General features: G+C 35.4%; 3 protein-coding genes across 4 annotated transcripts in view; 1 reads left to right on the top strand and 2 right to left on the bottom strand.

Annotated features, from left to right (window-relative positions):
• Positions 1–470: 470 nt before the first annotated feature.
• On the bottom strand, positions 471–15,387 carry LOC120186782 (CRM-domain containing factor CFM3, chloroplastic/mitochondrial-like). Of its 2 annotated transcripts, none has more exons than XM_039190633.1 (10): positions 15,378–15,387; positions 4,664–5,569; positions 3,650–4,106; positions 3,436–3,566; positions 2,489–2,833; positions 2,043–2,199; positions 1,671–1,963; positions 1,523–1,582; positions 1,019–1,102; positions 471–921 (listed from the first exon to the last, which is right to left on the bottom strand). In XM_039190633.1, exons 2-10 carry the CDS (start codon positions 5,510–5,512, stop codon positions 703–705), a joined length of 2,595 nt encoding a protein of 864 aa, XP_039046564.1. In that variant the 5' UTR covers positions 5,513–5,569; positions 15,378–15,387; the 3' UTR covers positions 471–702. The 2 variants fall into 2 exon arrangements, with proteins under 2 accessions (XP_039046564.1, XP_039046565.1); XM_039190634.1 differs by lacking the exon at positions 15,378–15,387 and adding an exon at positions 5,619–5,660 and having other exon boundaries at positions 4,664–5,586.
• The window catches only part of LOC120186785 (synaptotagmin-5-like), a 29,182-nt gene continuing 8,304 nt past the window's right edge, over positions 6,363–27,240 (bottom strand). The window contains exons 4-17 of the mRNA XM_039190635.1: positions 12,012–12,260; positions 11,086–11,160; positions 10,899–11,006; positions 10,552–10,584; positions 10,344–10,433; positions 9,646–9,771; positions 9,266–9,409; positions 8,692–9,108; positions 8,418–8,552; positions 8,046–8,264; positions 7,679–7,951; positions 7,388–7,522; positions 6,972–7,274; positions 6,363–6,875 (exon numbers count right to left, since the gene is read on the bottom strand). Coding sequence (XP_039046566.1) covers positions 6,660–6,875; positions 6,972–7,274; positions 7,388–7,522; positions 7,679–7,951; positions 8,046–8,264; positions 8,418–8,552; positions 8,692–9,108; positions 9,266–9,409; positions 9,646–9,771; positions 10,344–10,433; positions 10,552–10,584; positions 10,899–11,006; positions 11,086–11,160; positions 12,012–12,206 — 2,469 coding nt within the window. The 5' untranslated portion in view covers positions 12,207–12,260 and the 3' untranslated portion in view covers positions 6,363–6,659. The remainder of the gene's footprint in view (positions 6,876–6,971; positions 7,275–7,387; positions 7,523–7,678; positions 7,952–8,045; positions 8,265–8,417; positions 8,553–8,691; positions 9,109–9,265; positions 9,410–9,645; positions 9,772–10,343; positions 10,434–10,551; positions 10,585–10,898; positions 11,007–11,085; positions 11,161–12,011; positions 12,261–27,240) is intronic.
• LOC120186727 (40S ribosomal protein S7-1-like) lies at positions 14,560–15,547 on the top strand. The gene is made up of 3 exons (XM_039190603.1): positions 14,560–14,736; positions 14,975–15,157; positions 15,346–15,547. The coding sequence occupies exons 1-3, from the start codon at positions 14,560–14,562 to the stop codon at positions 15,460–15,462; spliced, it is 477 nt and encodes a 158-aa protein (XP_039046534.1). The 3' UTR covers positions 15,463–15,547.

Below are 27,240 nucleotides of genomic sequence, written 5' to 3'. Positions count from 1 at the left end.
AGCATTGAACGAGGGTTGCCGGTTTCAGTTTGGGATTGTGACACCAACACCCTACATGGGATGGTTTTCAAGCGTTGGAGCCGTAAGGCCAATGTGTTCATCGGTAGCTGGACTAAAGACTTTGTGAAGAGAAGGGAACTCAAACAGGACGATGAGATCGGCCTCTATTGGGACGTTGATAGCTCGAGGTTCAATTTTTCTGTTCTTAACCGAGCTCCATTGCAGTAACTTGTTTACCAAGATATATTTCCTTTTCCATTGCAGTATCTTGTTCATCAAGATTTCTTCTTTTTCTTTTCGATCGTAAAGAAATATACATACTGGTTTTTATATGTATATTAAAAGAATTCAGACTACAAAACATTAATTAGTAGTAACAAACTTTGAAAATTCCAATACATGTAATTTTTTTTATTACACAACTTACATCAATTTTGAATTAACCCCAACCCTAAATGAGGAATGGTATACAATACCAAACCTTGATGGTGTTAAAATTGAACAAATCGCTACAGATCGTACAAGCCAGTTCAATGGCAGCTGATGCATGTAAGCGATTCCGCCTCAATTTTATCAATTCAATGCAAAATAGGAAGAGACATCAGCCATCATGTATGGTTACTCATTCCAGCCCGACATTATCTGGAAAATCCGAATGACTGATCGATGGACTCTACTCTGTTCAAATTTTCAGAAACTTGATCAACGATGTCTGTGTGAATCGGTTTCTTTAATGTTCGATTCTAAAGATTCATCATCTTCCCAGTCGTTGTCGGCTTCACCTTCGCCATCTTCATCTTCCCAGTCATCATCGGCGTCATCTTCGTCATCAACAAACTCGCTATCGTCTTCATAGTCATCAAGCTCATTCTTGTATTCGTCATCATCGTCAGATGCTATATCTGAAGCTTCATCCTCACTCTGCAAACAAGTATTTTGACAAATTATTCCCTTACAAAGAAACATTGTCCCCTAACAGTAACAAAATAATTTAAAGTAGCAACATATAGAAACTCACTTGGTAGAGTTCTGAGACAGGATCAAACTGGCCGTGTTCGTCAGCACCCCTGTTGTTATCGTCCTCAACATCTTCAGAAGCACCCTACAGAACCAACAATATTTCTCCAGTTTAAGCATATTGTGACAAGAAATACGGACAACAATGAATTCACAAGTATAAAAACACATAAAGAATCAAAGTTGCCTGAAAGGACCAAAAATGACTTTACAGGAAAAACGGCATTACTGAAGGGAATGTACACGAATCTCTAGAGCATGACAGTAACCATAAATAATACCAGCATTGAGCAGATCAGATTATCAACCAAATTATCGCTTCTAAAGTCCTACCTAGTGTTGGTTCAATTACGTAATCCACCTAACAACATTTCTTAAGGATTGCTTAAATATTTGGGCAGATTATCCATGCCACTTGCTAAGGATCTGTGTTAAGAATGCATACATATCTAGAACAGAAGTTAAGAGTTTGAAAATTGTACATAGGAGAAGGAGGAGCACTTACAATTTCCTTTTTCATTCGCTCTATGGTTTTCTCCAGTTCAGAGATATGCTGACTCAGAGCCTACAAATAGTATGATGTAAGACATAAAAGTAATATGGAGGAATTGTTATCAAGTATAACAATAAAATCAGAATGTAAGATATCAAACCTCATGGCGTTGCATTGCAACTGAGCGCTTCAATGCCTTTGCCTTTGTTAGAAGGTTTCTTGGCCTTATGCTAATGGGCCTGCGGTAATTTTTTCCACGATAGTAGATGAGAGAATATCCTTTGGGGACCCTTTCTATTGCCACCAGTATCCCACCGCTTTCATACTCCAATAACCTTGCTGTATCTTCGACAAATGCAAGGTTCTTTTGTTTGGATATTAGCTTTACAAGTTCTCGGTGCTTCCAATGCAGATGCATATTTTCAATTACACCATCAAAAACACCCCGGATACCTAGTATATAGTTGTACAAACCATCAAGCATTTTAACTCTAAATTCAAATTTCAATCACCAAACGAAAAGATCACATACCAAGAGGCAAGTATGGTTTCATTCTTAAACCAACTCTGCGAAACATAACCCTTTCCTCATCGGTGATTGTTTCTTGGTCATAATCAGGAGCAGCAGGGATCATCGAGGCTTCTATTTTAGATAGTAGTCTCTCTGCTCTAAGCTTTTTGACTTGGGCCTGTTTGCATGTTCAAGCATTCAATAAATATCAGTAAACAAATAAATATAATAACCCAAACATATTGTTTACCCAGAGCAGATACAAACATGGAAAAAATTACAGCAGACGGCAGCTATCTAGAAGCACTAAACAAGAAAATGAAAACTTTCAAAGATAAATAGAAAATACAGACATGCTTATACATCAAAAGAAGCTTCTATGGTTAATTTTTGAATGGTTTAAAATGACAACAAAACTACTGAATAGTCAAAAGTAGACATTCTTTCTGGCATAAATTTATACTTACAACAGCCAATTTATGTTCGACGCGTTTTACAAGTCTAGCATGCTTAGCTTTCGAAGCTTCTTCAATCATCTTTTCACGTTCTTCGGCAGATATATCTCTTCCCCAGCGAGCTTGAGCTTCATAAAACTCAGCCAAAGTACCTGCAGGTGCCTGTCCTTTATCTTCACCTGATTGAGATGGCTCAACTGCTCTGACCCGGAGTTTCTCCTCAGCATCTTGAATCTGTTTTGTCAAATGTTGTCTTTCTGCCAGAGCAGAAGCAACACTAGGTGGAAGGAAATCTTTTCCGCGGTATATGACAATAAAATACTTGTTTCTAAGCAGCAAGACACCTCCGGTTAAGTTCTGCAAAATTGTTAGCATGAATGAGCAGTATACTCTCGTCTCTTTAGGAAGTGCAGCATATATATTAAATGATGAAGAATCCAAATAAACACATGAAAACTTTCATACAGGGGGCAAACAGATGATCATGAGATAATTGTGGTGGTAAATGCTACTAATATTATAACTCGGATAAAAGTTACAATGCTCCTTTAAGCTGCACATGTCTTCCATGTTCATAAATTAATATACTTCTAAATTAGATTTCATCGACTTAACTAATAACTGCCTCTGCTACCTTGCATGCATGCTCATAAATTAATATAAGTTTGGGGTTTAATCTTAATTGAATTGGATTGGGCATGGAAGGAACCAGTCAAAGAGTGTTCGCCTCAGCACCAATCAGGTAAAACAGTTTGGTAGCCAAAAGATTGCCAACAATTGGTAAAACAGTAAACAAATAAAAAGCTAATAAATCATGCTGAAAACGAGTTTATGATCATTCATGAGTAAGAAGTTCAGCTTGGGCAATGATTCGTAGCTTTCCAACCTACTAGTGTACTTAGTACAAGAACATGCTAAATACTAAATTCCTGGAGCCTTTAAGTAGTAAAAGAATATACCTTTAGCTCCTCTGCCATAAGCTTGTTATTTGTATTCTGAATACCTCGTTTTACAGCAATCTTTGCAACAAGGCTTTTCTCCCAAAGCTTAATTATTGCAGCTGCCAATCCCTGGTGGTTTCTATTCTTCCCTAGCAGAATATTTACATAGAAAAACTCTTTAAAGTCACAAACAGACGATCAAAAGAGAAAACATGAAGAAAATTGAACATACCCAGGGCAAAGTGACAAGGAAGTGATTTAGCAATTTTCCGTAAATTTGTCATCTCTGCATTCGTAAGCCGTGGTCTCATTCCAGCAGGAAGAAGCCTGAAAGGTGTTTTATAACCAGGTATCTTTTGAGGAAGTAAATCAGCATCAACCGGAAGAACCCCAGTACCCCACCACTCGATAAACCGAGGACCAAGACCATCTAGTAAGCTGCTATACTCAGTTTCCTCTTCAGTCATGCTTTCACTACGTTCTGCCTTCAACACAACTTTATCAGACACTTCTGGGGTTGAAGTTGATCCCGTCTCACTTTCCTTTTCACCGGAGGAAGAAACCTCTGGAATAAAAAGGGCTTCTCCTTGATTATTTGATTGGGATTTAGAAGGACCTTCGTAGTTACTCCCACGATAGACCACCATAACACTTCCAGATCTCCATATAACTAATCCTCCTGTACGGCGCTGACCATCAATACAAGATGTGAATATTATGTTGTAACAATACAAGCATTCGGAAGTCAGAAACATGATATCAGATTAAATCACAGAAGCAAGGAATTATTGACTTTGGGTACAGATAATCCTAATTATTCCAAATCTACCAAACAAGAACAATTTGATTTCCCACCCAGCATCAAATAGCATGCTACTTTAGTGAAAAGCTCCTTACTTATGTCCAATTATCCACTTCAAAATTAATTTAACTCATTAGAATTTTAGATTTCTTTCATAAGATCTCAATTCTCAGCCCTTATCACCGTTCACCATGTAAAACTAGAAACCAAAAGGCTTATGTATCAACCACTCTACCCCATAAGAATCAAAACATTAGCATAAGTTTATCACTTCCATGATAACATCATTCAATTTTCTTTTAGAAAACAAAAAAATGTTACAGACAAGCTTAATCCCTAGGTTTAAAATGATCCTTAAGCCATAGAAATGCATGCATGAATAACAAAACCAATAAAATGATTCCAAAGCCTAAGATTTCCAGTGACTAAAAGCAACAAACCAACCTCAACAATCTCATGAGCAGTCTTCATATCGACGGCGAGAAACTCATGAAACTTAAGCCTAACTAACTCATCCTTCCTCCATTTATCATGAATTTTGTCCAAAACCGCCTTCGTAATCCCCGCCTTCGGCGCATTGATCCTTTCCCTTAAATGCATCCCCATCCTCCTCAACCTCCTAAGCTCCTCATCCTCAATTGTCAGCTCAACCAATGTCGGCGCCCTGAGTCTCCCCTTTTTCAAACCTCCCTCCTTCACCACCTCCGCCGCCGCCGCCGCCGACTTCGCCTCCTCCCGCTCCCACGGCAGCAAATCTTCCTCCTTTTCTCTCTCTATCAGCCTCGTGTCTGGTCGAACCCACTCTCTCTTCAATAAATCATCTAATCTCTCTTCTCCGGTCACCGGCGTCGAATCGTAATCGTCGGTCTCATCATCCTCGTCTTCATCTTCGTCATCTGATCCTAACCCAAGGTTTCGCAGCCTGAGAACAATCCTGTCAATAGCGCTTTGACCTCTATCTTTATCGAAATACCGAGTTTCCACACCCGCTTCACCGTTACCGTCCGATTGGATGACTTTTTCAGAATGGGAAGGCAAGGCCTGAAGGGAAAAATTGGCGCCACTGGTGTTGAGAGGTACGGAGGATAGGTGGTGGTACCACGGGTAAGAATAGCGGTTCGAAATGGAGCTCAGGTTGATTCCGGACCGGAGAGAGGGTAAAGAGCCGAAGAAGTGAAATGACGGTTTTGGGAGTGAGAAGAGAATGTTGAGAGAAGAAGGGTAGGAATAGGAGGAGAAAGGGAGTGGGGTTCTGAGGGGCATTTCCGCCAATCTTGTGGTATTAAAGGCCATTGCTTTGCCTTTTGTTACTGAGGAGTAGCAGCCATTGCTTTAGCTTTGGTTGTAGCACTGGAAAACTCGGAAGAAAGCGGGGTTTTTTCTTAGTTGTGGGGGAAGAGATAAGATTTCATTTTCCCTCTAAAAGAAAATAGACATTTTCGTAATCGATATGGCTCTTTTTTGGCATTGGGCTTGATTATATTAGGGTAAACTATATAAATGGTCTCTGACTATAGGACATTATTCTATTAAGTTCTTCGACTATTAAAATTTATAAAACGGTCTTTCGACTATAGAATGTTGCTTTGTTGAGTCCCTCGACTATTAAAAATTACAAAATGATCACCTTACTATTTATTATGTTCCAAAATCATCATTTTTCATTAAAAAAAATAGACGATATTCTGATCTAAACGTTTTGACTGTGATATGATAAAATTTGATCATAAAATCTCATACGACTATCATATCCCAATCATTATGTTAACATTCAACTTAAACAACTGCCAATTTTTAAAAATAAAAATGTGTTTAGAATATAATGAATAGTCAAGTGACAATTTTATAACTTTTAATAGTCGAAGGACTTAACACAATAACATTCTATAGTCGTTCAATAGTCGAGGGATTTAATATAACAATATCCTATAGTCAAGGGAACATTCATGTACTTTAGCTTATATTTATTGGGTCAATATTAAAATATAATATATATACAATTTAGATTTAAATTTTATGTAATCAGGTTCGAAAAAATTATAATACAATCAGTTTAATAAAAAATAAAATTAAAAGAAATAAGATTCAGCGTTTATACCCATCAAAACCATGTAACTACATTAAAATATTTTAATTTTCAATAATTTATTAACAATTATTTCATTATTCAAATTCAGTACTCATAAATTTAAGCAATACAACTCGGTACATGATCTTAGCTACCATTTGTATTTGAACAACTTGAACAAGCAGAGCAGCCATTATGCAATCCTAACACAATCAGCCAAATCTATGAAGCAGGGATGCCTATTCTGTCGAGGATTATTATGTCGTGTGTGATGAACGTGATCGTTCGTCGGTACGCATTTCCGGGGTAAGAAAAACTGTCTCGGTAGAACATGTTACGTGTAATATCGGAAGGTAGAGAATCGATTCAACTTCAAGAAGATCTTCTGCTTAGAGGAGGCGATGAGTTCAGAATCTCCTGACCAAGCTCCTTTATCTTGTTCAGTAGAAGCATCTGCTCGGTTTCGAGCTGTACCATGTATTCTTCTTGCATATCTTGGAGACTTTCGAGTTCGCTCAACGGAGCTGACATTCCGTCGGGGTTGCTATCTTCAATTAAAGATTGAATCTTGGTCATCATTTGTTTCATCTGTACACAAACTCGCATTGAATAAAATATGTTAAGAGTTCGACATTGTTTGATCATATAGGGCCGTGGAAATCAACCTAACCAACATGTTTTCACCTGGATTGATATTTGATGAGCTTTTGTTAAAGATGGTTCAGGGTCCAGACTCGGTCTTTTCTCTAGTTCCGGAACTTTTCTCGTAACCTGAACGTGAATCTCCCCCCTTTTGACTCCTTGTAGCGGTATCCACTTATCGGCCATCTCGTTTGGAGGCAGTCTCTGGTATTCCACAACACAATCACCTATGCTCGATGTTGGTAGCAACGCGTTGTGGTCTTTGACATGCAACTCTAAAGGACTGCCGTTGTTAGGGAATTCCAACGTTTGATGCCACTTAGGGTTCAACGTTTTGTACATAACCTGAAGGGCATTCCATGAATAGGATAAGCTATATATAAATATACAGCACTGCACATAGCAATATAAATTTGCATCATTAATTAAACTATTTCGAAATCAGGTTGTCTCGATACCTTTGTTCGTCTCTTCAAGTTCCCATATTGCACCCTCACATACGGATCACTTGTCCCTCTTAGATCAGCAGCTACTAGGTCTCTTGCTTCAATAAGCACAAGTTCAATCAAACCATTGCCGTGATATGCAGAACCCTTGAGGAAAAATGAAAAGCGTATTAGCATAGATGCACTCGAGATAGAAGATCATCAACAAGTATGCATATATGATGCAGTCTTTGAATTTTTCAAGCAAAGTATGCTATATAACACAGGCCTTGTAGGTCGAAAAGTGCACATATAAAAAGTTACCCTCGACCCTTCATTGTCATCGATCCTAACCGCTTCTATCTGGAGCCTTAATTCTCCTGAATTCACATTCTCAAGAGGGATCCATACATCCCTCGGTGACCCTTCCGCCAATCCCTCAAGATTTATACGAGCACTGCCATTGCTGTCATCTCCAAAGACCTCTTCTGTGTAGCATTTTATCTTCAGATATTCACCATCTCCGGTTTCGTCAAACTCAAACTTCTGATTCCAAGCCGGATTAAAAGAGTGTGCTGTCTTCGTTTTCTGAAGAACCTGAAAAGAATTCATAGCAAAAATCAATGGTAAGCATAATTAATTCTAGTACGACGATTTTAATATCACACTTGCAACCTCAAATCCGCCGTACCTTTCCGTATTGCAGTTTAACATACGAATTACACTTTCCACTTTTGTCTTTTGTAATAAGATCCTTCCCTTCCACGATGGTAACACTAATTCTCCTTCCAGTTCTCAAAAGAAAATTTGAGGAACCACTCAGTGATGGTTGTGAGCTAACGCGTAAGTTGTTGAAGCTAAGAGAACCATCGGAAAATTGCCATTCTTTAACCACAAGCTTCACTGCTAACTTTTAAATGTATATATATATATATATATAAGAGAACAATTTTAGCCCGACGCATACGTCACAAATGAATGAAAAATAATATTTGTTCTCCGTTTAATCCAAAAACAAACTGATAGTTGGCAGTATGAAACCGAAAAGCACATCACATCGTACCTCCCCTGCATTGACCCCTTCAAATGGAAGAACCATTTCGACGTCTTTGCCGCAAAATTCGGAATGCCTGGCTATCACACTCGAGTCTGGCCCTATTGCCCAAAACATTGTTGAATCATCTGTAACGTATCTCATCTGCTCAACGGACATGAAAATGGGAAATCAACTAACGGTGCCACTAAAGATGATGATAATAAAGAACATCTTGAAAAAGAGAAGGTCGTCCGATGAGTATATGTTTGGTCAATACTCAATAGGATCAACTTTACTCTACCTTAATCTCACAACTTGCAAGATAGTTACACGTCACACTGCCCGGAGTATGCTCATAGAGATGGAATCGAACAATTCCTGTGTTATCATGTAAAACCATGTTAAACGTTGAATTCCATTGGGGACCAGAGCCCGGCCTCACATTCGTTCTTCTGGTCAGCTCTCCTAACTCAACTTCGACAAATGTCTGTAGATCTTTATCATTAATGTGCTCTTGTAAACCATCTACACCGGAACTCGTTTGCTTCCTTGATGGGCTTCCTCTCAAGCTACTCCTATAAAGTTTAGTTGCAGAAAGAACTGTGACATAAACAATACCACCAACAGCCTGCTTCCTTAAATCTACGGTCGGTAAAGATAAACATTGACGGCATGGTTCGACCATTGTCCTAGCTAATGTATCAGTCAAAAGTTTAACCTGCATTACGAAGAAAATAAACATAAAAAAATTATCCCACTGCTGGAAAGTAAGAGCTAAAATTATTGAGATGACCTAGCATCTTTCTAAGTTACTTGTCGCCTGCAAAAAAAATTTAAAAACTGAAAGCAAAGAGAAAAGTAAGAAAGAAACATACCAACCAAGAAGAAACACCAGGCAGCTCCGTTGCAGGTAGTGATTGGCTTCCTCCACTTCCAAAGGCAACTGTTATCCTAACTTCAGGAGTGGATATAAACGAGTACAAAACCGCTTTCCCACCCAGAATCGGCATCAACAGAAGCTGCAGAATGTAAAAAAGGTATAATATCATATCATAATTAACAAACTTGACCGAGGAAAATCAGTCAAAAATGGTCTTAGAGAATTAAATAAGCAAAAATATTCTCCACATTCAAAGACTTCTAACAGTAAATTTACGAACGAACCCATCAGATAGATCAAATTTCTAGATAGGACTTCATTGTCCGATATAAAGAAAAGAAAGAAGGGATTCAAGGCAGAGGCTTTTCAACGTACATCTCCCTTGATGTGAAGGCTATTTATAACAATCTTTGCAGTTCCGAAGAACGGCTTGGCCACCTTGGCAAGCAACATGATGCTGAGGTCACTCGTGTCCCAATCAAAACCCAAGTGCATAACTCGCTGTTGAAATGAATAGATGCTTTGTGAGGATCTTAAGTATATTTCACTGATTAGACAACAGAAAATAAACCATTAGACAAAGGCCATACTATTACAAGAAAGAAATAAAAAATTAAGAAATGCCAAGCCGAAATATTTCCTTGTCCTTCTGTACAAGCTTGGATAAACAGAGTGCAAACCTTTTACTTTTATCAAAAGACAATAGTCACCCTTTAAAATTTTCTTTTAGTCATGAACCATGGTTGAATTAGCAATCTTCACTACCTCATTGGAGTAACTCGTATCCGTTATCAATGCAGAACTGATGTGTGGTCCAAGCAAACAAAAGGAAAGGACTCATGACCTCCTTCCAATGATGAACAATTATAGGTAACCTAGGTTACAAGAAAACAGATAACTATTTGGCCCTCTATACTGTCATGGAACTATTTGGCCCTCCTTATAGTTTTACCGGCGATTGACATAAAAGAAAAAATAAACGCTGATTGTCATAATCTTAGCCTCGAGAAACTAAGGAAAATGAACTTTGATTATAAGTTGTCATGAAAGACCCAGAAGGCCAGAATCCAAACCTGATCACCAAAAGTTGACCAGCGAGTCCCGTGAAGACCCAACCCGGGGGGAGATGAACCTAGTGAAAACTCCAGCAATTCTACTCTTTCCTACATGAATAATAGTCTCATCAGTGAACATGTTTCTAAAGATTAACATCAATCAAAAGTCTCCAACTGTAAATTTGAACTTTTTTCTTGAGAACTAAATGTAAATCATATCACTTACAATAAGTCTTGATTTGTGATGTTTCAAACGTTTCTGCATGCAAGAAGATTCACTTAGTCAGATAATTAATAAATAAGAAACATCAATAGACGAACATTCAATTTGTCTATCGATAGGGCCATTGACAGCTAAGGTTTGAATGCAAACTTAAGATTTTCCCTAAGTTCTTATAAGCAAACATATATTTACATAGTCCTTGGTGTGTCTTCAGAGCATGCAATGCACGGTCTAGAAGAAATTGTCCTTCAAAGCTTCCACAAGTTTTCAACTAGATATAAATGATTAAAACTGGAACTTGTAATAAGACTAAATAAATGAAGTTTTCACTAAGAACCCACACTTCTCACCTCAACAATGGATTGAAACCTAAATGAAAGCTTTGGGTTCATGTAGTCGGACCAAATCTCCATTAAAAGCTTGTTCAGCCACTCACAGTGCTCCAATGGTGTTATTTTCTGTTTAAAAGTGCCAAATGATTGATCATGATAAAACTCACATATCTTAGAAATAGAAAATCAAAGAAAGTGTAACTACCGAGTTAATTAGTGTAACTTGCTTCCACTTCTTATTCAAGTCTTCAATAGCTATTCGATGTTGATAATTACCATACTGCAATGGAAGAGAAATACCTTAATGTCATCGTAATAAAATTTTAAATATTAATGGCCACAAAACCCTCAGCCGATAGACAAGGGGTAAAATTATTTTCTTTCAAGCATTTTGATATTACAAAATAGTTTTGTAATAGAAAATCAAGTTATTCTTATCAAATCAAGTCCAAACTCCAAAGTGAAGAAAAGAACAGAAAAACATGACAAGAATGAACCTCGACAACATCACCTACGAATCCAATTCCCGACACGAGGTCTACACCTTGGATAGAAAAATACTAATGAAAAGAGAATGGTTAAACAGCTATCCTGATGAAGAGGGAAAACATCAATTGGAACTACATAGTCATCCTAAATCTTTTAATGCAAGCTAGCTGAATCTCCAAGACCCTATTAGCTACAAGGGTTATGCCTTGCTAGCTCAAAAATCGAGCCAAACCAGTTTCCCTTTCAACAATAAGCTTCATCTGTACTCTTGTCTCAAAGTAACAAATGAAGCAATAGCAATTGTGGAGTATCAAGAATCATATGTTACTTAAAACAAGACGCCGATATTGAGCCAAATCGAAAGTGATTATCTGAACACGGAAAGCAAAAATGCCAGCAGGTCATATGAACAGAAGCAAGTCACAGGGGGGAACTTACAATCCAACAGAATCACCTGATCAACTGAATCTGTACATGTTTTATCAAAAAAACGAATTCTAATAACATAAAACTATCCTCTCACTGCATTAGAGTGGCAGATAGAAAATCTATAATGAGAAAGAAAATCCATTTGTGTACATTAAAGCTGTTCCATATCCAATATCCATTAGCATAAAACACATCGAAAAGAAAGGAACTTGCCTGGATGGTTGCCCAGACAGCAAGAAGAAGAGGCACCCAATTGGACAAGGAGAAAATCCATCTCTCCAAAGCCCAGAATATCAAAATCAAAGGGATCAAAAAGAGGAGATAAGGCTTCTTCTCCAACATGACATTGTTGAAAAAGTCCACAACTCCATCAACATTCAAAAAGCTTCTTTTTCCTCTTCCACCCATTTCAGCTAACACCAACAAGATCAAATCTTTTCTCACAACAACAACAACAACAAACTGTAATTTCTCTTAGAGTCTCGACTCAAGCTCACAAATATGAAATATCCATACTTTTTCAACATTTCACCGCCATAGAAAAGGAGCCAAAAGGACAAAGAAAGGGTTATAAGAATAATAATATTCAGATGTCTAGAATCATACTGGAAAAATCATAAACTAAAGCCAAAGAATTAAGGGCTAGAGAGGGAGAGAAAAAGTCAAAGTCGGTCTAAATGCTAAGAGAACTGTAGTGACTAAACTATGAATAATATTGTTGTCTTTCTTTGTTGGGTTATTAATAATAAGGTAAATTATACGGATGGTATCTATGTTTAAGGTTCAAAGTGTTACCCATTTTGATCATTAATTTAAAATTTAAGAGGAAATGATCGTTATAAAAATATAAAGTACGCCCTTTCATCACTTAACTTTGATTGTGTTCTTACTTTAGTTAATAAACTTTTTAAAATTTTCAATGTAATCATTTAATTTTGACATTATTATATTTTGTCATTCGAGCATTAAATCATAAATAAGAGAATAATGTAGCTTGTTTTTTACTGGCATGAAAACCACTTGTTATCCACCTCATTTTTTATTTCATCATCTTTTTACCAATTTTAAATCTTTAGGTTTTATTCCTATGTCATACTATTTCCAAAATTATCATTACTTGACGTATTCTTCGATTATTTTTAAAATCTTAAAATTTTTATAAAAAAATAAAAAAATTAATTTTCAAAATATCAGTTAAAATTTAAACATTTTTTATCTAATCAAATGATAGTTTTTACTTAAAAACATTTTCAAAAAGTTAACCTTTGTTTAAACACCATATCCCAGTTTGCTTCCTCTTTATTTTTAAGATTAATTTGAGTGTTAATTTTACATTTTTGAGATCCACATTTCTTGAGTTATGTGAAATCAATCACCACTTTTACGTAAAACAACTAATTATGTGCATTAAAAGAAGAAAAGCACAAGGACAACCATGTACTTACATTGTAAATGTCACCGGACATGAATAGACTTGGGTTGACTAGGGTTGGATTGATCCGATTTGAAAAAAATACATTTTTCGTTCGAAATATATAAGATATAATTATTCTATTTTTCGGATCGAGTTCGGTATTTTTAACATAAACTTAAACTCGACCCGATCCGAACATATATTATAAAAAACCTAAATCTACCCGAATTTTTTATACCCGAATTTTTTATACTCGATCTAATAATATTGGATTGAGTCAAAGCCGGTCAAGTTTGGGTTCGTGTCCATCCCTCTATACAGATCAGAATATCCAAAACCCGGCCCAATAAGGTCCAAACTGAATCATAACCGTCGCGTGTATTTGGAAATCATTGTCAACACTATAAAGCTCAAATCGGAGGAAACACTAGCTCCTCACTAATCTGCTGAAAGGAGGAGCTTGCAACCTTTCACAGTCCGTCGTCACTTCCATCTGCTGCACTTTCTCAGGTGAAACTTCTGGTTTTCTTATCACTTGTTTGGTTGCCTAGAAAATGAATGGAAAACAAAGAGAATGCAGACGTTTCGCTTGCTCCGTTTTTTTTTTACTTCTAGTTTTTGTTTATATTCAGTTTTCTCTGATATGCTAATTTCTGTAGTCTGTTTTGGTGAATGTACTTGAGAGGTGGCTGTTGGCTTAAAACTGATATATACATGTGTGTGTGTGTTTACTACCTTTTTTTTCTTGTTTATTCAAGAATTGTTGCCAAATGAGTGTAAAAACATTTCTAGTTGAAGCATATACATATATTATTTGCTTTCGTTTGACACAGCATGAAATTCTAATCTTACCGTAAAACTTGTAAATTGTTCGCTTGTTATTGAATCTTGAAATTGTATAATTGTTCTACACATCTTAAATTGAACCTTTAAAATTTGTTCATGGATAGTTGAATACTTGATCCTATTTCTAATTCGTCTGATTTTTTTTTACTTTTCCCTTTTCTTTCAAAATTCTTTTTCAACTTTTTTTATTTTCTTCTCACAATGCAGGTATTAAAGATGTATACTTCGAGGAAGAAGATCCACAAAGATAAAGATGTCGAGCCAACGGAGTTTAAGGAGTCAGTTGCCCAGGTTCTAAACTGCTCTTATGTTTGCTGCACTTGAAATGTTCCTGAAAATGTGTTGTTCTGTGAATGATTTAAGAAGGTGTGTTGGATTGTTTGTTATAGGCTTTCTTTGATTTGGAGAATACCAACAACGATCTAAAAAGCGACCTCAAAGATCTCTACATTAATTTGGCAGTGTAAGAATGATCAATTATGGTCCATTAAATGTGAAGTTATGTTTGTAAATTGCCCATCGTATGATAGCTGTAACATTTTTTCCACTTGCAGTCAGATTGATGTATCTGGTAGCCGGAAATCTGTTGTTATCCATGTTCCTTACATATTGAGGAAAGCTTTTCGTAAGGTTCATGTTAAGCTTGTGAGGGAGCTTGAAAAGAAGTTCAGTGGTAAGGTGAGGAAAGCACTAAACTATTTATTGCATTTCTGCAAAAAGAAAAAAAAATGAGAATAAAACCTGTTTTATTGTATTGATCATGAATTGGTATTTCTGCGTGAATTCTTTTTGCTTGATTTGGGTTTATCGTTTTGCATAAATTTCTATTTTGTATTAATAATGATTGTTACTTATTGGTTTGATTGGTCGTATTCTCATGTTCTTGGTTTTAACTTGGTTTATGTTTACATGACATGATGTGATTCTTATTGCTACCCGGAGGATATTAAGGCCTCCAAAAAAATGCTCTGCTGTTCAGAGGCCACGCAGCCGCACATTAACTGCTGTACATGAAGCTATGCTAGAAGATATCGTCTTATCTGCTGAGATTGTCGGGAAGCGTATTAGATATAGAATTGATGGAACCAAGATAATGAAGGTACTGCTCATATAACAATTAATACTAATTCTACAATCAGGATGCTAAATGTCAAGAAAAATGTCCAAGTGAAGGGTGAAAGAATTGTATTTAGTCCTTCAAAATTATGATTGTTGTCACCGTTCATAGATATGATTGATTTTATGATGGCTGATGCTCATTCATTTTTTGCTACCTGTTTGGTGCAGGTCTATTTGGACCTAAAGGAACGGAACAACACAGAGTATAAGCTTGAGACCTTTTTGGCAGTTTACCGGAAGCTTGCTGGAAAAGATGTGTTTGAGTTCCCAGTCACCGAGGCATAGATAGATCCTCTTTGAAGTTTTCAATGCCTTTTCCTTGTCTGTTTTGCCCCCGAAAACTGATTTTTGTAGTGGAGCACCTTAAAATTTGAGATTTATGAGTATCTGTGTGTGTAACTTATTCAGTGTTCACGCATCTTTGGTGTGGAATACAATATTGCTTGTTATTACCGTGCCAGGCTTTTTACGACTAATATTGGTGTGCACTTGTGTGCTTTCACACAGCATTTTCTTATTTGCAACATCACTTTTATGGAATCCTTTTCTCTTAGCTATGTTGATGTTCAACTGGCTGCTTAAGGTGGATATGTGGGTTGAAGATTGTTTGGCAGGTTGGGCCGTTGCGGTAGAGTCGTGTTTTGAGACAAAGATTTCTGAACGAGTTTCCATGAGAGATTCTTTAGGGGAGAAGAAGAAAAAAGACCCCCCCCCCCTTTAGGTGAGTTCAAGTTTGGTTATTTACCGTCTTTTGGGTGTCGTGTGACGGAATGCGAAAACAGGGGATCGGTATGGGATTGGTACCTTCTGATTGACTTTGTTAGGGTCGTAATAGATCTATCTAATCAGTCTATTAGTTGGAGGTGTATTTAAGCTTTGCTTGTTGATTTCAGAGGTATGTTGTATCGGAACGGAAAGTATAATAATTGCATGGGAAGTGACACACTTCATCATAAAAGAGGTCAAATTAAGCTCTTGGATGCCGATGTGACATAAGTTCTTTCACTTTGCTGTTCCTGGTTCTCGGTGTTTGGTCCGTTAAAGACGGCACCAAATGGGGTCCTCTAGAGATGTGTAAGCAAGTATGAATCGATCACCCGTGGGGAAGGAATTTCTTGTCTTGTTATCGGCTTCCATATTGCTCACATGGCCAACTTCATAAACATTAGGTAACTTGTCGGGCAAATAAATACAATAACCTAAGGTCCTGCTCTATTGGGGTCCCATTTTTAGTTTGAAGATCTTCATTGACCCTTTGAACATATGGATTGAAAAAGAGATGAATCTCCCCATCTTCCATCTGCCCTGGTAAAGTAGGGTCAAGAGTATATTGGACCTCATATCCGGGAGGACCACTTCGGCTAGGTTTTGCTCCGTGGTTGGTATCTGGCTCGGTCTTGTTTCGTTTGCAGTTAGGATTATGATACATGACACGACACTGCCCAAATGAAAGCAACTTACTAGAGGAAAACTATTCCCTTATGTTTCTCTTCATTTGAAAAATTAAATGTGTTAGAAGTTTTTATTTCGAATTTCAGTTTGATTCGATCTTAAAAGTTTATGGTGTGATCCGTTTGATGAAGAAATAAATTAATTTGGTTTGGTTTGGCACAACTATACTTGTATAAATTTTTGGGTAAATTTCGCGTTTAGTATCTAAACAAAAAAACAAACGTTTAGTGTTTTGTTTCATTTTTGTATCCCGCCATTAAAAAAACTTAACGAACGAGCTTGCTAGTCGTCGCGTCTACAGTTGTCGGTCGTCGCATCTGTCGACCGATGAAGCTCAAACTTTCTAGTCTACACCCTTTCGACCCCCTGAATATTATTTCGGACTCTGTTTCACCAAAAATACCTCAATCTTCTCAAATTGAGAATGGACTCTTCAACTTCTTCATCCTTTGATCTTTGTCGTCAACCGTATAATGGGTCTGAAACATGACTATGCTGGTTGAGTTGTCATTCTCTCATGGTCCTTGTTTGGATTGGTCTTCCATCCACCGAAACTATGCCCCGTTAGCCCGCCTATTAAGTTTTTAACGACGAGATACTAAAATGAAACAAAAATCTAAACATTAGGTATGATTTTGAAGAAAAAAACTGAAATTTAGGTACTAAACAGACTAAAACTGATAATTTATGTACTAAACACATAGTTTACCCTTTTTTTAATTAAAAGTGGAAATCCCTATCGAATAACTCTTTGTAATTCAATAATCTTATAAATGGATACTATAAATTAGGGTTATCGATTTGAGTTTTAGAAGCTGAAAAAAACCTTGTAGCGATAAACCTGTTTTAATTTCTACATTACAGTAAGTTTCTCTCTTCTAAAAGATTACTTAAATCTATATGTGTTCTTGTCTTTAGTATCATACTATTGTAAGTTATACATGTTAAGGATCAAGTAGAAAATTATTTGACCATTTCTTACGACTTCAATGGAGTCAATGTGTATTATATATATCATAACATCATTTTCTAGAGCACAAAGCATGCTTGATAACCTCAAACACTGTATATTTTATTTTGGGATTTAGGGAGGAGGAAGTGTTCAAAATAGAGTATGCCATGAAAAATAATCCAACTTCAATGATTTGCGGCAAATAGCATCTGATGTCACTGTAATTTTTTAAAAAAATCATTGTGACTCTCGTATTATTTTTTCTCTCGATGTGACTCTCATACTCAGAAAATAAATTCAATATAGTCATTTGAGAACTGCTAACGTGTCAATTCACAATTGTTGATTACGTGGCTGATAACATGACAGATGAGTTAAATTGATAACTCAAATATGACATATGAACTACCATGTCAATACCATGGACCACCACTTCAGTACCGTAAACTGCCACCTTAACATCGTAAAAGTCAACAATAAAAAAATGATAGTAAAAGAATTACATTGATTTGTTTTCTGAGTTAAAATGACACATTGAGAGAAAAATAATACTTGACTAGCGTTGATTTTTCTTCTCTTTTTACCATGATTTATTTAATCCAACAATGGTGTAGGATAGAAGGTGGATAGCATGTCCTAAAAAACATAGTTCGAAACCAAGCATCTCATCAATTTTTTTTTCTTCTAACAAATGCCCAAATATACCCTACATTAATTATTGCAACGAAGAGGGACGCTTTTAAATACTTTAGTACAAGTTTGGTTGTATTCGGACAATCTAGTTATTGCACAAGCTTTATTCAAATCAGCAGTGTTCCTTAACCACAAGTGAGTTGAAATTTTATTGATTCAGTCCTTAAAGTTGTATCCCCTAGACCCCGGCTTAGACGTCACGATCGAATCTCAGAGATCACGACATCGTTAGATTAAACATAAATCAAGAAGAACTCATATATTGCCATCCATCGTTGTTAAATCGTCAAAAGAATTCAAGGGTTCTTAGTACTTAAAAACATACCACGAGTTCTAAATTTGAAAACAATAAGAAAATCCTTATCCCAAGTTCCATAAAAAGGAAATACACAATACATATAATCGACAAAAAAAATTAATAAAAATCTCGAAAAAGAAAATATTCATACGATGTCTATAAGAGAATAACAATAAACAATCCTCCAAGTACTGATCGTAAATCCTAAAAGTCTGAGTAATCTGAAAAGACAAAAACTAGAAAATGAGCTACGAAGCTCAATGTGCCCTCTAAAGTAAAGTAGATATCCAAGCATATGCAAAACAATGCAATTAAAGTATAACATTAAATACGAATTTAATGAACAAAAAGCAACACCAATGGCACCCTACTTTACCTTTTTCTACAAATAAACAAAACGGGGATATAATCCCATGAAAATGTTAGAAAGGGAAACTAATCTCATGCAGATGTCAGAACGGAGAATTAATCCAATTCAGATCATAAATATATCAATAAGCAGATAAAAAGTGATGCAACATAATTCATAAATATTAATGATACAGGGAAGTGCAACTAAATTACAAACATACTTTAAGCATAAGTATTAACATAGCAGTCTAACATATACGAGTATCAATTAGTTAAAGAAGACACACTTAAAGAAAATAACCGATGTCAACTAAGCCTTACACTTCCCACGATCAGTAGTATTAGTTCCTGCTGATCAAGAACCTAAAACATTACTCTACCATAAATACGGATGCCAACCACTAAATAGAATATGCCATAAAATAACAATTGAATACTTACACATATCTCGAGACGAGTGACTAGAAACAAACTGAGGACGGTAGGACTGATCATGATCAACTGGAGAGCGCTCCGGAGATGCGAGGGTACCTTTAGAAAATTAAACCCAAAAGTGAATTCAAAACCCCACACTTTACTTAAAGATAAGTAAAACATGGATTTTGGGTCAGAATTTGGCCAAACGGACTCATGACGTTAAAAAAAACATAAAGATAGCGGTTTTCATAAAATTTAATGGGTCAAAGTCAACGGTCGAGTCAACGGTCGAGTCAACGGGTTGACCGGTTCAACCGATTCAATCCAATAGCAATCCGGTTTAGTTGGTTTTGAATTTAAAACCGTCTGAACAGTCCCACACGCACACAGCGGCGCATGATGGTACGTGTGACGCCGTCCAACAATGGTCACCAAAATTTCCAGAACATTAATTCAAAGCATGGGGAACAACTTACAGAGTTCGGCTTGCATCGGGGAGCGACGAGATTGAATTTCTTTGAAAACCCGAAACAAAGTCCCTCACCTGACGCTAACAATAACGGAAAATGACGAAAAAGGATACCGAGCGAACAACGATGACGAGACGGATACAAAGACACCGACAGTGAGAGTCACAACGATCAAAACGGATACCAAACGGAGGGAAACATAATAACATTAAGAGTGCGTTTGGTTCACGGAATGTAAGATTACCGGTGGGAATAAAAGATTACCAGGGAATAGGATTACTGGGAATGTTGTATTTTGTGTTTGGTTGGTTTAGCAGGAATGTAAGATTACCGTGTTTGGTTAAAGGAATAAAAGATTATTGTAATGTATATTTGACCAAATTGTCCTTATTATATATTTATTTTTTAACAAGTTTGAAAATATTTATATATTTTCTTTAAAAAATTTAAATTCATAAAAATTATATAATTTTTTTTACAAAATTGAAAATATAAAAAGGTGTAATGAAAGGGTAAAATTTTATTTTAACCCCTGAACTTAATATAAAATTTTAATTATAGACTTTTTTTTGTAAATCTAAAATAGTTTAAGAATAAATTTATAATTTAACCTTCGTAGAATTTTTATTATTCAATGACAGAATAAGGATATTTTTGAAAGAAAAAAAATTAAGGGTATTTTAGTCCAAAACGTTGGTAATCCAATAATACCTAAGGAAAGGGAGGTAATGACATTCCCAGTAATATACCCCAAAAAATCCACTATTGGTGATTTAAGATTACCGAGAATGACATTTCCGACCAACCAAATGGGGGAATGTGGATTCTATTCCCATAGAAATCTCACATTCCCCCAACCAAACACACCCTAAATAGATAATAAATTGTTTGGGGAAAGTGATTTCGCGTAACACGAGGAAAAGAGGGGGAAAGGGAGGGATTTTATGTTTTAAACCCAACCATGGGCAACTTATGTACTAAGCCCCTAAACTTCCAAAACTTAATACTTAAGCATTATTATTTTTAAACCTTTCAATTTAGCCCATAACAACTAGGGTGTGACAAAAGTTAATTTTCTCATTTATCATAATCATTGAGCGATTAATTTGAATTGGATATTACTAAGATCTATTATAGAAGATTTTCCCAAATTTATGAAATGATAGGTAGTTGATATTTTTTTTATCGATCTGGGTAAGTACAATACAATATGTGTTCAAAGATAATTCTCAACAATTTGACATTGAACGCTCACACTCCTAATATTCTTGGTGCTCGAATCCATGATCTCAAAAAATAACAATAATTCTTTTACCACCGCGGTCGTTTGGTTCATGCAATAGTTGATATTTTAAGGCTTTAACACTAAAATAAGTGCCCAAACTATATCGCTTTTCCCAAATATGTGCCTAAAATATTTTTTGACTCATCCAAGTGCCTAATGTAACAAATGTTATCTACTTAGGTGCTCGACCCCTTAACGGTGATAATTTCCCGTTAAGTGGGATGTGTCATATATATATATATTAAAAAAAGAAAAGCACAAATTTTGAAATAAAACCAAAACTTTGAAAACCTTCATTTCAATTCATACACCTACGTCGCCCGCCGCCCTTTGCCGTTGACGAAGCTCCATCTAACCTTCCTCCTCCCGATTACCAATACCCCTATGAAATCATGATCAATTGACAATGAATTGGCATTTTATACCCCGCGAACCTAGGTTGAAAATCGTGATCCCACATGATTTCGACAGTCAATTGGTGGTGACTACGACAGCGTGTGACTAAGAGTATGGCAGAGACTATGTCTTTTGCTTCAGGTTAATGTTAGGATTTTAAGAGTTTAGAGATTTTTTGGCTATTTTATAATTTAAGAGAAATTATGATTTTTTAATAAATATAATAATATTTTTAATATTTAAAAAAGTTAAAATCATGAGATTGTGACATGTGTCACTTAACGGGAGAAATTAACGTCATTGATTACTCTAACACCTAAATGGATAACGCTTGTAACGTTAAACACCTGAAAAAGTTAAAAAAAAATTAAAACACCTATTTAAGAAAATGATATAATTTAGACACTTATTTTGCTATTAAGTCATATTTTAATTATAGATATTGAACTGTTTTGAATTAATAGTCCCAATCAATGTATTGAATTTGACATGACTTGTGACAAAATTCAACCAATATTGTTTAATAATAATATTAATTAAGTATTAATTTGAGGTCCATTTCAACTTATAGACCAATTTGAAAAAAAGAGAGTTTTTCAAACACACTTTGAAAAAAGGGTAAAGTATAGTAATGGTCAATGTACTATTTTAAAGCTTTCATTTAGATCCTTTAACTTTTAAAACTTACAATACAGTCCTTTAATATTTAGTCTGTTTGCAATATAGTCCCCCAATATTAATCTGTTTGTAATATGGTCCCCAACGTAACTATTGGGGGACTATATTACAAGTTTTAAAATTTAGAGACCTAACTAAAAGTTTTAGAAAATTTCAGTGACCATTACTATAATTTACCCTAAAAAATGTGTGTTGAAAAACTCTGCGCATTCAAATTGTAGATCGAGTCAGTAGGTGGCTGGTTTATTTCAACTGTTGCAATGATTGATTGATTTAAATTGTAAAAAAAGGTATTTTAGTCACCAAAAATAAAAAAATTACAAACAAGTCATTAAACTAATGTGTCATTTTCATTTTTAATCACTTTTAATTAATTTTTATTAGTTACACATGTCATCATATAATTATAATAGGTTCCATCCTATAATTATTATCAATGGAGTTAATTCAAATAGTAAACAACTTGATATTTCTTAGACAAGGTATTGGATTCGAGTCATTGTGAATGTATAAAATTCTCGCTGGAATACTCATATACTAAAACTAGGTGTTCGACGCAAATAAGTCCGAACTAGTAAGGACGAAGCCTGAAATCTAGGGGGGAATTAAGGGTAAGGTCTAAAATTTTGAACCTGAATCCTCCAAAATACATCTAACATGTTTAACCACTATTCCTAATTCTTGTACTTATTAAACTTATGGTAATTTAATTTGTTAGGCAAAACCATAACTTGGATTTAAATTAATTACATTAACTGTACACAAAACTTTAGGTTAAGCATTACTAAATCATGACGTGAGAAAATAGAAAGCAAAAAGATAACTAAATAAAAGAGTCAAATTCATATGATTTCTTTCAATTATAATCTTCGTTCTAAATTAGTATCTAAATTTTAAAATATTATATATCAGTCTTCAAATGATGACCTCATTTTAAATCTAATACTTTTTGTGTAAAGTCCCACATTCAAAATTTATACATGAAAAAGTAAAAAGGCATTGGAGGTCCCTGTACTTTAAAAAAATTAATGGGATCCTCGTATTATTTTTTTCTTTCAATGTGACCCTTTAACCACTATTTTTCATTGTTGACCATTACTTTGCTATCATGGTAGTCCACAGTAGTTGATAACGTGAGGGATAACATGACAGATGAGCTAAATTGGTAACTCAAACATGGCACCGTGAACTGCCACGTCAGTACCGTAACAGTCAACCAACGAAAAACGTTGGTCAAAGTGTCACATTAGGTTTGTTTTCTGAGTTAGAGGGTCACACTAAGAAAATAAAAATAATACGAGGATCACATTGATTTTTTTTCAAAAGTACAGGGACCTCTGATGATTTTTGCCAAAAATGATACAAGAGTTCATCTTGTAAAACATGATTTCATTCGGTTCTACTTTAAACTTGATAAAACTCTTAAACACCAAGAGATGGGGTGACAGGCAAAACATAAATTTTGAAAATGTGGTTCCTCCTTTAGCTTAGCTTCAAATTTATCCAATCAATATCAAAAAGCTTTTCAAATTCATCACCAAAAGGTTGGGGGGGGAAGTCGATTAAAGCTTTAAATTCAACACCCTAAAAAGAAAAAAATTACATATATGGGGTTTCAAAAAGGATTAATTATCAAATAAGTCGAATTTTATCATTAATATTTATGCATGATATAAGGATTAATAATAGAACTTTTTAACAGACTTCTCATGGTTTAAGATAAGAATTTAAAAAATCAACTAAATTTATAACTAGGGATGATAATTTAACCCGCATCCAACGGGTTCCGACTCGATCCGATCCGATCGGGTTGGATTTTTTTTTTAAAAAATTCAGATTCAGGTTGGTACGGGTGGAGGGTGAAAAAAATTTGATCTAACCCGACTTGAGGATAATAATGTAACTTCCTTAAAAAAATTATTATTTTAATTATATCCTTAATTTATGCCGGGTCGGGTTGAGTTAAATTTATACTCTAAAAAATTGGGTCGGGTCGGAATCGGGTGGATGATATATATTTTTTAGATCGGATCGGGTCAAATGTAGGATATATATTTTTTGGGTCGGGTCGAGGGTACATATTTTTGGTCGGGTCAGGTTGACAAAAAACCTGACCTAACTTGACCTGTTGTCATCCCTATTTATAACTTTCACATAAAATAAAAGCTAAATCTATTGTCCTCGATTGCTCACTTTTAAAATTGACCGGGATTAAATTGTTATGTTTATTTTGATAGAGTTTAATGTATTCATTATTAAATTTGAAAGGGACCTCATAGGCCTTTTTACCTATTAAATCCGTTGACCATTTTATGTCATATTATGGAAAATCTGTAAATTACTATTACTTATTAAATTAAGTGATGAGAAATTTGACTAATCTTAAATATAATTTAAAATTTTACCGAATATGAAAAATCTCGAAGAAAAAAAAAAATTTAAAATAAACGGGTAAAGTACGAAAATGGTCCCTTGACTATAGGGTACTATTTTATTAAGTCCCTCGACTGTTAAAAGTTATAAAATGATCATCTAACTATAGAATATTGCTTTGTTAAGTCCTCGGCTATTAAAAGTTACAAAATAGTCATCCGACTGTCCATTTTGTTATAAACTCATCATTTTTCATTAAAAAAGCGGTTATTTAAGCTGGACGTTAACATGATAACTGTGATAGATAGTTGTTAGATAGTTGTTTGATATTTATTTTTAGCGTAAAGTAGACAAATGATCTCCTGATTATAGGGTAGTACTTTATTAAGTTATTATAATGTTGAAAGTTATAAAATGATCATTCGACTATAGAGTATTGCTTTGTTAAGTCCTTTGGCTATTAAAGTTACAAAATAGTCACTCGACTATTTATCATGTTCTAAACTTACCATTTTTTCATTAAAAAATTAGCGATTGTCTAAGCTGGACGTTAATATGATGACCCAAATAGTTGTTTGAGATTCTATAATCATATTTTATCATCTCACATTCAACAAGTTAACGTTCAGTTCATAATACCGTCAATTTTTAACGAAAAATGATGAGTTTGGAACATAATGAATAGTTAGGTGGCAATTTTGTAACTTTTAATAGTCGAGGGACTCAACAAAGCAACACTCTATAGTCGGAGGTGCATTTTGCAACTTTTAATAGTTGAGGGACTTTATAAAATAGTACCCTATAGTCGGGGGGTCATTTATGTACTTTACCCAAAATAAATTAATTTTACAATAATACAAGTTAATTTATAATATATAGAAGAAATGGTCATCATAAGAGTGGTTGAGACGGCAATTCCAATTGCAAATGCTCAATTTTACGTTGAGAAAGGTTTTAACTTTTGTTTTTCCTTGCAAAAGTGAGAAAATTTCTTCTTGCATTAAGCTCTCAAGAACTTCACGCTGCCCTTAAATTCTCAACTATTCCCTTCATTTGCGCCGTGTCTTTGATTCTCTTTCAAAGCTTAAATTTTCCTTTTTGTTAAACAAATCTTGCTTGGATTTTCACACCCTGTTTCCTTTCTCTCTCTATATATATATTTTCTAGGAAAATTTTGCCTTCGTTTCCCGTTTTTTTTTGCAGTCTTCACCTCTGTTTCATGTGCAGGAAAATATGAAAGATTTAGATACCTCTGTCTGATCCATTAACTCTCCCAGGCAAAACTCCTGGTCTTTTGTCCTTTATCTTCCTCGAAATCCACAAAAAATAGTCATTTCCCTTTTCTTTGACTTTTTTTTTTTCAGTTCAATGAATCTTTGTCAATAACTTTAAATTTCTCCCCCCGCCTACCGCAGTTGAATTCCTTCTCCCACCCTGTTTACATTGTTGGATTATTCTAAATCTTCAAAACCCTGTTTTTTTGAAGTGAAGAACACAACAATATGTGTTCGGAAACAAGTCCTCGGGTGTCGTTTTCGCATGATCTAATCCAACCAACGACAGAACCGAGTGAATCTCGAAGGGACACAATGCTGTTGGGCGCTGTCCGGATTTCGAGTTCATTTGCAGCAGCAGCAGCTTCGAGCAGCAATATTCTTCGGCGGATGAGAAAAGACGCAGTCCAAGTCGTTTTGGGTTTCAAGAGAAGTAGCAGCTCAACTGTGACAAAAAGAAGAGCTTGATTTGCACTATACCGCTTCTTTCGCGAAGCAATTCGACCGGCTCCGTCGCCAATCCGAAACGATCGTCGTCGATGAAAGACGGTAACAAGCATGGGAATTCAATGGCTTACCAGTTCCCTCGAAGCCCCCTTTGAAGAAAAACAATGGGAATTATGCATACGACAACGGTGTTCGAATCAGTCCGGTCTTGAACGTGCCGCGCCTTACATCTCGATAGGGACGGCAAATCTCTTCTGTTTAGGTTCTTTGTTACGTAATGGGAAAGTTAAGAAGAGCAGGAAATGAAATCTCACCCCATTTTCTATTATGATATTCATTATGTACATGTTGATGCATAATCTTTGAGTGTGTGACAAAGCTTAGGAGACAAAAGGAAAACAGGTACCCCTTTGATCTCATGGCTTGTGGGACTCGATCAATATTGTGTAGACATGTTCTTTCGGACTCGAATTCATTTTTTAAAGTACTCATGTCCGACATATGGAAGAACTTAGGAAAATCTAAACATACTCGTGTCGGATGCACACCCGAGTTCGAGTAACACAATGTAGAATTGTAGATGAAGAGGATTTGGGTTTGTTTATCTTTCCATTGAAGGAATTTTCTTCATTTTGTGGTGTCTCCATTTGTTTTATATAAATTTGTTGTATTGTAGCTTCTGGTATAACTTGTAATCTAATTATGGATCATTGGTTTTGATGCCCTTGCAGGCCCTTTCTTTTTTGTGCTTTTGTTTGTGAAATTGTTTCTTGCAAGTTAAGGCCTTCCCTTGTCATTCCATCATTTTCCCTTTAACATCAAGCATTGCTTGCATTCGTCTTTAATAATCTACATCATTAGTGAACCAATGGTGGAATTTATTATGTAAAGCGAAGACTTTCACGTCCAAAAATTACAAAAGAATTCTTCGTCTTCGTCGTCATCGAGTGTACAGTGACTGAAAATCGTGTATGGTT

The sequence above is a fragment of the Hibiscus syriacus genome, unplaced genomic scaffold (genome assembly GCF_006381635.1).
Source record: "Hibiscus syriacus cultivar Baekdansim isolate YM2019G1 unplaced genomic scaffold, ASM638163v2 tig00113719_pilon, whole genome shotgun sequence".
Taxonomy (NCBI): domain Eukaryota; kingdom Viridiplantae; phylum Streptophyta; class Magnoliopsida; order Malvales; family Malvaceae; genus Hibiscus; species Hibiscus syriacus.
The sequence above is the reverse complement of the archived record's forward strand: the minus strand, read 5'-3'. Positions and strand labels throughout refer to the sequence as shown.

Coding starts and splice junctions, on each gene's coding strand:
- LOC120186782 (XM_039190633.1), bottom strand. CDS start 5,512: ATGGCCTTTAATACCACAAGATTGGCGGAAATGCCCCTCAGAACCCCA. Junction 1,583..1,670: donor TTGCAATGCAACGCCATGAG/GTTTGATATCTT, acceptor TACTATTTGTAG/GCTCTGAGTCAGCATATCTC. Junction 922..1,018: donor CTGTCTCAGAACTCTACCAA/GTGAGTTTCTAT, acceptor ACTTGTTTGCAG/AGTGAGGATGAAGCTTCAGA.
- LOC120186727 (XM_039190603.1), top strand. CDS start 14,560: ATGTTTGTAAATTGCCCATCGTATGATAGCTGTAACATTTTTTCCACT. Junction 14,737..14,974: donor AAAAGAAGTTCAGTGGTAAG/GTGAGGAAAGCA, acceptor TTTACATGACAT/GATGTGATTCTTATTGCTAC. Junction 15,158..15,345: donor ATGGAACCAAGATAATGAAG/GTACTGCTCATA, acceptor TGTTTGGTGCAG/GTCTATTTGGACCTAAAGGA.